The 12495-nt window shown below is 27.2% G+C and overlaps 1 protein-coding gene across 3 annotated transcripts in view; it reads right to left on the reverse strand.

Annotated features, from left to right (window-relative positions):
* Window positions 1–12495, reverse strand: part of LOC113378854 (choline/ethanolamine kinase) — a 51093-nt gene that overhangs the window by 21486 nt on the left and 17112 nt on the right. For all 3 annotated transcript variants that reach the window (XR_003367228.1, XM_026619477.1, XM_026619478.1), the window contains exons 2-5: window positions 11496–11608; window positions 4442–4678; window positions 3020–3149; window positions 2005–2109 (exon numbers count right to left, since the gene is read on the reverse strand). Coding sequence is in view for 2 of the 3 variants with exons in the window: in XM_026619477.1 (XP_026475262.1) it covers window positions 2005–2109; window positions 3020–3149; window positions 4442–4678; window positions 11496–11608 (585 nt within the window). In the remaining variant the exon portion in view is untranslated. The remainder of the gene's footprint in view (window positions 1–2004; window positions 2110–3019; window positions 3150–4441; window positions 4679–11495; window positions 11609–12495) is intronic.

Consider the following 12495-nt stretch of genomic DNA (forward strand, 5'->3'; position numbering starts at 1 on the left):
TCTTTCTGGAGATATATTAATTTATGATTTACATTTGATTTACTCAGATATAACAAGATAGCAAAAATAATAAAAGTTACAGTATTTGTAATAATATATTTGAAACTTCTCGAATATTTTATTACGGTAAGGGAAGTTCCAGCAATTTGCCTTAAAGCACGATGCCATACACCACTAGTTTTTTTATTATCCTCGTTGCAAACGAACATTTGCATCTTTCTTGCTTGCCATTGGTCAAAAATCAGACGGACGAAAACCGAACACGAACGAACACGTCCGATAATAACAAAGTTTAAAACATACATTTTGTATTTGACAATTAATTTTATACTATATAAATATACTTATTTAGTTAATTAAATAAATAAACACACTAGTGCATATAAAAACATAGTAAATTCAATATTATAAACAAGAATTTGTATTTTGTTTTTATCGTTTCAATCGAGGCTATCTACGTCCCCTCGTCCTAATGACATTAGAAGACATGTTTTTTGTGCTTTTTGTATTTAATAATCCTTTTATATACTGTATAAGTGTTTTAGTGTTATATATGTTAAAAGTGCTTTTAGTCTTTAGTTTATGCTCTGGAATAACATGGCAGCAAAAGGTAAATACAACAATTTATTTGTATTAGTTTTAAACTTTCAATCAGTTGCACAAAATGGCCGGTGCACTCCTTGTAAATAATAAACTATTTCTTTACTGTAGAATTACTACTTACTATTGAAGTGTACTGTATTATTTTATACAGTATTATTTTATTTTAAAAGTGCTTCTAATGTTTAATTTACGTCCAATCATTTTTAAAATATAATTAATGTTAAATAAATTAAAAATGGCGACCACTGTCAAATTGTAAGAATTAATTAATTATTATTTTAATTGAAATATTAATGTTAAATAGATATCAACTGTAATTTATTTATCAATTACTGGCAAATATTAATATTAGTAGCAAATATTATTCTTAATCATAATATATTATTATTATATCTACATTATTAATCTATTAAATTAAAAAATCAATTATCAAAACTACCCAATGATGCAAAAATATGTTTAAATTTTTTCAAGAAAATTAAAATGATGCATTAGTAAAATAATCATTTTCATAACATGTGAATAGATTAATTGTTTTGTTCTTAAATTAACTAGTTTATGTTACGATTTGCAAAAAGTATTGAAAAACAAAAAGTTTAGTTAAGAATAAGAATAATAATTACTTTATATATTACTTAATAAACTTAATAAATTATTAACAAATGCAACACTTTCCAATCAAGTTTATTAAGTTAAATAATTTTAAAGAATAATTAGGCATTTGTATGTCATTTTATAATTGAAAGAAAAGTGTTCGAAGACATGTTAAGTATTTGAACAAAATTTGTGTATTAAATCAGCTTTTTAGTGAAATTACCAGTGTATTTTCTGAAGAATCTTTTCGAAGACAGTATAATCATGTGTTTTTTAAATCACTTCAACTAAACCAAAATAAACTATTGAAAAATTATGTTCGTAGATTTAGCTAGCCGATAATGACACCTTCAGTATTATTTATAAATATATTAATCATTTCAATTATAATAATAATAGAGTAATAAGTAGTACTGTTTTGCATAATAACAATGGATTTAAACTCTATTATTATTAAAATTGAATTGATCAATATATTTATAAATAATACTTAAAGGGTCATCATAGGCAAGGTTTATCTTTAAACACAATATTGTCAATAATTTGATTTTGTTTAGACGAACATGTTGGGAATCGTTTAAGGTTAAAATTAATTTAACTAATATATAATATCTATACCATCCATTTTCTAGTCATATCGTTATTATAATTTCTTCTATATATGCATTTGTTTTGTATCGACTGACCTAGCATGTATGTACATAGCTTTTTGGATCTTTCGAGTATGTTGTTGGTCAAAATTAGTTTTGTTACAAACATATATATATATATATATATATATATATATATATATGTATTATTACTTACAGGTATATATTGTTCGATTCTTCCTCCAGGGAAGACTCCATGTAGTTTAGGTCCTAGTCGTCTTTCACTTAACAATGTAAAGATTACACTTTCGGTTATGATTGCCTAAAAAATATATAAATTTTATTATAATGTGCAATTTAAATATTGTAATCTCTATAATATTTTGAGACTTCGATTAAAATGTTTAAACTGAAAAAAATAGATTTTCGAGAAATTTTACATTTTTGAAAAAAATTTACTTTTTTGTAAAAAAAAACTTGAATAAAAATGTTTTTTTTTCAATTATTCAAATCGGTTGATCGGTGTTCCTGAAATCGTCGACGAAATTTTGTATCCGCACACACACACACATCAATTTTTTTTCTATGGTATATCCAAATGTTCAGAAGCATTTGAAAAGTAAAGATATATAAAAATTTTCATTTTCGTTTTTTTTGCGATTACTATAACTTACCCTACGGGAAGTTAAAAATCTTTATTTTTTAAAATCACAAACTGCAAAAAAGTCTAAAAAAATTACTAGAATTAGCAAAAAAGACATAGGCGGAAAATATTATAGCAAGAATAACTGAATTTGAAAAACAAATTGCAAAATTACAAAAATGTGAAAACAGAGCATTTACAGAAAAAAGTTGAAACAAACAGCATAAAATTTGAAAGCAGAAACCGCGCAGAAATTTTAAAAATTAAAAAAGAATGATAACATAACCCTTTCGCTAAGAAAGCGGCATTCGCTTAACGACCTGTGTGTACGTGTGTCGCCCTATAGATGACACGCCAGTGTATTACTTCAATATTTATTACTCTGATTGTGAGTTAAATTTTTGAGAATACTTTTGAGAATTTTTATCGATTATGAATGAAAAATCTTATCTTTTGTGTAAAAAATTGCTTTAACGGTTTATGGGGTCACTCTTACGCAAAACACTCTCATAACGAAAGGGTTAATATCCAATATAGAATTAAAATGCTATTTAATTCCATTCATCATTCATTATTCACTATTATTCACCTCGACTGCCTGATCGCCATGAATCTGCCCATATATCCTTAGAAGAACCTGTCGAGGTTCACCCTGAAAACCACATTCTTCACTATCGGAACTATCGCTTAAAGTGTCCAGGTTATACTCCTCTTTCAGGCTAAAAAATATAAAAAAAACATCAAAAAACAAAAAAAGACTCTACTAACTAACCTATTCGGCTGCATAACAGACAAATATTATGGCAAGGCCACGTTATAAAGAACTTTCGATACAAAAATTGAATTGAATAACAGTCATGCGGTTGGTATTCAGTCAGGCGCATTAATAAGGTTGACATATAAAATTTAACTTAAAATATAAAAAAAAACTATGTTAGACATTAGGCATGTAAACTAAGTAAGATTTATCACTGAATTATCTACATATATATAAAAATAAGTCGGATTGTCCTTCCTGACGATATAACTCAAGAACGCATGAACCGATTTTAACAATTTTGCATTCGTTGTAAAGGTCTCGGGCTCCGCAAGGTTTATAGCTAAGAAAATTAGTGGTGCACGATTCCAATTTCCAGTTCGCACTAACAAGTCTCAAGGCCAATCGCTTAGTGTTTGCGGGATAAATTTCAAATAGATTATTTAGAAAATCATTGTTTTTCACATGGGCAGTTATACGAGTTGGAAATCCATCCGCTTTGTTTGTGTTAACGTCAGACCAAAAAACAAAAAATGTGGTTTACCAAAGAGCACTTCAATGAAACGGATAATTTGCGGATTCACTTTCATTTACTTAGAGAAGTTCAACTAAAAAACACTTCATTTTTGTAATCGAAATAAATTCATTACTGTTGTATAATAAAATCAATTTTTTCCTTTTCAAATATAAAACAAACAAAAAATTTCTTCATCTTTCTCACGAAACCATCTGGTGGCGAAACGGAGTTCGTCGAGTTTGCTAGTCTTATATAATATGATACTTATTTAAATGTACAGTTTAGTTCATAGAAATTAATTTTGTATTTCTGATTGCTAAAATAAAGTGAAATAAAAAAAAAAGATATTAAGTTCATAACATACGAATGACGTTGCAAGTGACGCAAAATACGCCTGAATGAACAGCAACCACATGGACATTTTAACCGATTCAGCCTTGCCATAACACAATACAAAGAATATATTAAATAATATAAGAGATAGATAGAGTCTCAATATTCAGTATGATGATTCAGTACTAAAATGTATATGAAACTCGGAGCATAACATGGCCTTGCCATAACATAATAAAAAAAATATGTTGAATAATATAAGAGATAGATAGAGTTTCAATATTCAGTATGATGATTCAGAACTAAAATGTATATGGAACTCGGAGCACAACATGACCTTGCCATAACTCAATAAAAAGAATATATCAAATGATATAAGAGATAGATAAAATTCTTCTCCTTACCAGTATCCACTCTCATCATTAAAAGTTTTCAGCAAGTCTTCGTCGGAGGATCTCCTCAAAAAGTTTTCGCTATATTTAGAAGCAAAACTGGTATCGATGTGGTCACCGTTTTGGTGGTAACCGTTCTGGTGGTTGGCGGTGACAGAACCCGAAGATGGTGCCGAAGATGGTTCAGAATGTTCGACTACTGCTGACTCTGGAAGGGCGACGTGGTAGAGGAAATTTGAGAGGCCACCACTGGATAAAATACAAGAAATTAGTTGGAAATTAATATAAATATACTAGATGACCCGACAAACGTTGTCCTGTACCCACATCTACATTTTTTTAATATCCTATACTAATATTTACACCGTTCAGTTAAAAATAATAATTATTGTTTTTCGAATTACTATTTACACTAATATATGAGTGATGTTAAATGTAGAACTGCTTCAAATAAAATTATGATTCTCAATTTCCATATCTAAATTACATTTTTCTCACCAATAATTCAATATACATTATTACTTAAGTTCATATTTGAAGTGAATTAATTTGTCAAATTTTGTTCACATGTGCTCTATTCAACCTACGATCAACAAAATTATTGCAGTAAATAGAGAGAAAAAAAGCGTGTGCTCTGCGATTTTTTTTTACTATGCTCCAATTTGCTTGATATTTTGGAAATAGGCTAATCTTAATCTTAAGTTTAAAAGTGAAAACAATTTGCACTCCTTCAACACCCCCGCCGGTATGAATTCGATTATAACTCTTTTAATTGTGATTTTATCAGAACTTGTAATATACTATTTTAAAGGTGATTAAATGACCTACAACTTTCTCTATAATAAATTTTACCCTAAATTATCTTATTTTGAAACGGCGAAGGGTTAAAGGGCTCGAACGACACTCTGGTTGGACTCTATCAATATTTGTGTAACAAAAAAATAATAAAAAAAATAATTAGTCACAAAAAAACTAAAAATTTCAGAGATATAATAGTGAGAAATTGGTTATTTTTTTAATAGATTTTTTCATAAAATCATGAGTTTTTTGAAAATCGTTTGTACTAAAGTTATAGTATTTTCTAGAATCCATCAAAATCTCTTAAACCAAGTTAATTCTAGATGGAATACAATTATTTTTAATTTTCGTGGAAATGGCACTCATAAACTATTTGATTCAAATGAAATTGTATGCGTCTTTTATTTGCATGATAGGTCACTCATTTTACACGCAGAAATACTTATTTTAAAGCTTATTTTGAGGACTATAAAACCCCATTTCATATCTAGCTTAATATTGTTCCTAGAACACTATAAAACAGTGATTTATTAAAATATTAATATATATAATTTTGGTCATTTCATTATTTTTGTTAAAATGTATATTTCTGAAGATATTAGCAAATAACGCTTTTAATTTTTCTTTAACATTTAGTTAAAAAATAATAATCTGTCAAATTGAATTTTAATATAGGGTATGTAATCACATTGAACTGGCTTCACTTGTCAGACGCATGTTGACTCTATTTTATTGCATTATTTTAATTTTTGGCACAACTCAGCTGCTTTTCGGCAATAATAATGTAGACATTACATTTTCCTTAATCATAATCATGAATTTATTATATTTTAATATTACGTTAGCCTATAAGTGAATAGGAATGTTCGGCAAATGGCGGTCTTCATTTGTTTTAATGTCAAACCATGCCTTAAATATTTTCAAGGGCAAACAATGATAAGCGGTTTTTTTGTAATTTTTTTCCATTTATTTCTATCTAACTATATTTCTATGCATCTAAAAATTCTAGAAAATTTCTCGAACAAACTTCAGGAAGATTCATGAAAATCCGAATTATAGTTTAGGAGGATTATACATTCATACATAGTTACAGAAGAATTTTATATATAGGATAATAAAGGGTAGTACTACACATGAACTGAATTCAGGAAAGAATAGTGTGAGATATTGTCCATTACCATTGCCTTTTCACACCGCAGTGCCCGAAATAAACATGGGTATTTTTAATTGGAAACACATGATGTGATCTATATTTTCAACTGACAATGAACATCGCTACTGCATGATGTCATATTAATAACCTCATTAAATAAACTAAAATTATCTAGGAAGTAAACCTTTTATAAGGAGTTCTGCATCTTTTACTACCACTAGCGCATCTATCGTTATCTCAATCAATTATTTACGTATCAACAAAAAATAGACAAAGTTAACTATCTATTTCCCTTTTTTAAATTATGTCGATAATTAACAAAAATAGACTGTATAATTCATAAATTAATTTTGTTTTAATTTAATTATATCGTTTTGTTTGTTTATCTTTACATAATATATGAAAAGTTCAAGATTTTGCAACCTTCTGGTTCTATAAATATAATTTAATAACAAATACAAGATTGTCGTTACACATTTATAGCTTTGTTATTTGTTTTTTTTTTTGCAAAAAAAAGTTTTTGTAATCTGAGGTCAAAACGCGGTTAGAACGTTTTTATTGGACAAATCCGCGCATCATTGTTAATTGTGAATTTGATAAAAAAAATACTGGATTAAAATTTGATGAATTCTTATAGAAGTGTTGGCGAATTTTAGAAGAAATTGATGTTGAATTTTTAAAGAAAAAGATGCTGAATTTTAAAAAGAAAAAGATGTAGAATGTTAATTAGAAAGATAATGGTAAGTATTAAATGGAAAGAGTAGCTGAATCTTAGAGAAGAGTAGTTAAGCTAAAAGAGTCCTGAGGCTAAAAAATTGTTGAATCTTAAAAAATTGCTAAATCTTAGGACAAATGCTAAATTTTAAAGAACAGTTGTAGGATTTTAGGAGAAAGATATGCATATTTTTTAAAAAGAATTGTTGAATTTCAGGAGGAAGAGATTCTGAATTTTAAGGAAAACTTACCTAATATCAAAATGATACTGAATTTTAAAAAGTTTCTAAATTTAAAATAGAATTGCTAAATTTTTAAGATGCTGAATTTTTGAGAAAAGTTTTAAAAAAATGAATTGCTGAATCTTAAAGGTGTTGCAGTGAATTTTAGGAAAAAGAGTTACTAAATTTTAGTAGAAAAAACTTGGATGCAATTTTAAAGTTTTAAAGAAAACAATAGCTGAATTTTAAGAAAAAGAAATGCTGAATTATGGTCGCTAAAATTCAGGAGAAAAAAATATAGAATTTTTGGAGTAAAACGCAAATTTTAGAAGAGATGCTTAATTTTATAAAAAAAGATGCTATCTTTTAAGGGATGCTTTCTTTGGATGCTGAATTTTAGGAGAAAAAAATGCTGATTTTTCACATGAAGGTGTAGAATTTAGAAGAAAAATGTTCTAAATTTTATAGTAAAACAAATACTGAGAAAGAGAAACTAAATTTTGGTAGCAAAAAGTTTCTGAAATCAACAGAATTTTAAAAAAACAGCTAAATTTTAAGAAAAGAATTGCTGAATTTCAATAAAAGATGTATTGAATTTTAAGGAAAGTATATACTAAAATTTAAGAGAAATTTTAATATATCTTTTAGGTGATGCTGCATTTTAAAGAAAAAGAGATGGTTAATTTACAAGAAAAAGAAATTCTGATTTTTTCAGAAAAAGATGTAGAACTTTAGAAGGAGGTAGAGATAATGAATTTTGAAGACAAAGAGGTGCTTAATTTTAGATGAAAAAGATCGTAAATTTTGTAGGAAAAGAAAAGCTAACTTTAAAGAAAAAAACAGCAGAATTTTAGAAGAAGGAGATGCTGAATTTTAAAGAAAAAGAGATGCTAAGTTCGCAAAAAAAAGGAATGCTATAAAGAGTTTTTGGAGAAAAAAGTTGCTAATTCTTAAAGGAAAGAAAAGAGGTTGCGACATTTAAGAAAAAGAGTTGCTAAATTTTAGTAGACAAAAGTTTAGTAGTTAAAAAAGAGTAGCTGAATTTCAAGAAAAAGGATGCTAAAAATTGAGAGAAAGGGATGCTGAATATTAGGAGAACGGGTTAGCAACTTTCAGAAGACAAAGTTACTTTTTATTATTTTAGTAGAAAAATTTGCTATATTGAATTTTAAAGAAGAAATAACTAAATTTTAGAAAAAATAGATGCTTTTAGGAGCAGAATGTTGTATATGAAGAAAAAGATGCTGAATATAAGAAAAAAAATCTAGAATTCTTGTAAAAAGAATGCTGAATGAAAAAAGATGCTACTATTTGTAGCAGAAAACTGCTGAGTTTTGAAAAATTTTATTGAAATTCCATAGAGAGAGGTGCAAAACTTTGAATAAAAAAGAGGTGCTAAATTTGATATAACAGAAATATGTTGAATTCAAAAAAAAATAATATGAAATATTTTTTAAATTTTAGGGAAACGTTATTTTAAATTATAATTTCTAAAGAAAGACCAAACATTAGAGAAAAATATTACAATAAATATAAAAAATATGAATTTTAAGAGAGTGAAATTATGTATCAATAAAACTGCTCTAAAGCAACATATAGAGAGAATTCTTAAGTCGCAATTTCTCAACGATATTCAATAAGCAAAAATATAATATAATTATAATGTATATATATATATATATATATATATAGATTTATATATATATATATATATATATATATATATATAGATTTATATATATATATATATATATATATATATATATATATATACAAATGAAAAGACATTGATTAAGTTCTTGCTAATTGCGATAAAACTAATACCCATCATGTGATCCACTTTATTGTAGTCACTCGAGATAAAGTTTTATTTATTTATTTATTCATATATATATATATATATATATATATATATATATAAACAATAAAGATAACAACAATTCTAGCAAACTCGCTGCTCGCAAATATCATTTCAACTTACAATTAGCTTACTCAACAAACTTAACAATATAATTATAAGGAATATGATTTATTAAATAGAATTTTAAAATTTTAGAGTTGCATTATATACATTTCATATGGAAAATATTTTGAAAAGAAAAAACTTAGCGACAAATGAATTAGAAGTGAAAATTCGTGTAATTTTTTATTAAAAATGCGACGCTTTGCAAAACAGGTTTTTTATAATTTGTTTTGTAAAGCGTCGAATTTTGAATAAAACTCATTCATTTGTTTGCTAAATTATATCTAAAAACATTTTTAAAATTTTTGAAAAAAATTTCATGTCATTTCCATACAAAACTTTGATTGAATTGCGCTCTATCTAAACGTAAATATTAAGAGCTAAATCTTTCAGAAGATTGTTGTTTATCAATTTGGAATCATTTGAGCCCTGGGAGCAAGAAAATTTGAAAATGTCCACATTAAGGACCACCCTAATATACATATAATTTAAATTTGATAAACAAAATTTTCCCTGACCACGTCACTAGAAGGGGAGTGCTGTGGCAGTACGAATCGGCGTCGATCAATATAGAGAGTGAAAACAAACGCGATATTTCTAAGAATGTTACACTTTTATATAAAGCTTTTTAAGACAAAACAAAAAGTTCATCCCATTATTATTATTAGTACATACACAAACTACAATTATCTAAGACCTAAACCTCAACACTCGTGTTATTACTAACAATTGTAACAATTTGTCATAAATTATATTATAAATTTATTAATAAAATTATTTTAAAATTCATTCCATTTACATATACACGCATACTGTTTCCAATATTGGTCTCAAACGATTCAGAATGACTTGAAACGTCGAGGAAAAAACATAAAATAAGCAAAACGAATTTTCTGTCGAAAACATAAGCTACTACACTACTACTACTACTACTACTTTTGATAATTATAAATATCGCGAATATATCTGTTTTTATCTTTATTATTTCCATAAACCACAATTATCTAGGACTTAAACCTAGTATAAGAGATGCGACACTCGAGCGCCTCTATGAGGGATTCTTTTAATTACAAAACGCAGAAGCGGGATAGAAACGTAGCTTACTATTCACAACATATATATAAAACATTAGAAATTTTATTACAAATGTATTTATAAAATTATTATAATATTCATTCCCTTTACATAACACGCATACTCTTAGTCTCCAACGATTCAGAATGACTTGAGACATCGAGAAAAAAACTTGAAGTTAGCAAGTAGGATTTTCTGGCAAAAAGAAATTTCTTGTTCATAAATTACTACTTTGTAAGTCTTTCTATAAAGTTATCTCTGACCCAAACCAACTAATACTGGTTCCGATTTTCGTCTCAAACGATTCAGAATGACTTGAAACGTCGAAAGAAACGCGTGAGGATTTTCTGGCGAAAAGAAATTTCTTGTTCTTAAATTACTACCTTGTAAGTCCTTCTATAAATGCATTATTTCTGTATGTAATCCACAAATATCTAGGACTCAAACCAACTAATACAGCTTCCGATTTTCGTCTCAAACGATTCTGAATGACTTGAAACGTCGAGGAAGAAACATAAAATAGTCAAGACGGGATTTTCTGTCGAAAACAAACAACCTTTCATTCTTATATATCACGAACATATCTATTTTTGTCTTTATTTTATCCATAAATCACAATTATCTAAGGCTTAAACCTAGTACGAGATATGCGACAATCGAGCGCCTCTATAAGCGTCTTATACAATTACTAAGCGCGGAAGTGGGATAGAAACGTATTTTATTATTTACATCATCATATAAAACATTAGAAATTATATTATAAATTTATTTATAAAATTATTATATTATACGTTTCATTATAAGACAAATTTGGGTCTCAAACGATTCAGAATGACTTGAACTTTGGAAGAAAAAACATAAAATTAGAAGTCTGAATTTATGGCAATAACATTTTTTTTAATTATCATAAATAACGTGTAAGTCTATCTGTAAATTTATTATTTCTGCAAACCACAATTATCTAAGACTCAAACCATGGACACTCGCGCGCCTCTATGAATGTTCGATGTAATTTCTAAACGCAGAAGTGGGATAAGAATAAAGCATATGATGGAAATCCTTATACATATATTATATATATATATATATATATATATATATATATATATATATATATATATATATATATATATTATCCTTTACCTGATTCTCTTGAACAATAAATCCTGCGGTTTGACTGTCCTCCAGGCGCCTGTTAAATAGTCGCGACAGATTCGGGCCGCAGTGTCGCGCATTTCGGTTTCATTTAAATTCATCTGGAAATAATAATGAAATTATATATTATTAAAAAATTGTCGGAAAATATAGAAATGCAAAACTCCAAATTTTATTATAAAATATAATTTTATCAATTTGTAGTCGATAAAATCATTTACATAAAATTGCAGTCCGTGCAAAAATTGCAAATGCAAATTGCAATTAACTAATTCGAATCGCACACATAATAGACATAACATTACAGACATTTTATTATATAAACAAATGATCGATAACAAAAAAATGCGACGATTTTAATCATACCTGCGACATTGATATCAATTTAAACTTTGAAATCGATGCCAAAAAATGTATTTTCGTTATCTGAAACGACAACCTTTTGGAATTATAAAGAACTTGAAAATCGAATTAATAAATAAATACACTTTACCTTCAAGGGACAAATCTTATCATTGGTACTTTGTTTTAGAAGTATGTACTTATTAATAGTGTTATCAAACGATAACTTTGCATTGATGGCACAAACAACGAACTCAAAAGATAAATCTTATAAGAAAAACCCAAAAATTTCACAAACGTCAATACGAAACTCTTAAAACATTTTAGGCCATGGGTATAGATGACTATAACTTGTCAAAATAAAATAGGTGAACTGGGAAAAGCAAAAACATTCATGGATAAAATATAATTAATTGTGTCGCCATCTAACGGTCTGCTTTTACAAATAACCAAAAATGGTAGGGACCCGCCATTTTGACTTGACCCGCCATTTTGAGCTTTTCATTTTATTCTTTATTATTATATAAAATATAGTTGTTAATAACACATGGCCAAGACAACATCGACGTTTCATTTAAGTTTATTATACAATAAGTGTACACATTTACATTGTTATGCTTTCAAACAAATTATTGAAGTTTTTTGA

Source organism: Ctenocephalides felis, unplaced genomic scaffold (assembly GCF_003426905.1).
Source record: "Ctenocephalides felis isolate EL2017-DRISC unplaced genomic scaffold, ASM342690v1 CF-g0.4_SCAFFOLD_01886, whole genome shotgun sequence".
In the NCBI taxonomy this organism is placed as follows: Eukaryota; Metazoa; Arthropoda; class Insecta; order Siphonaptera; family Pulicidae; genus Ctenocephalides; species Ctenocephalides felis.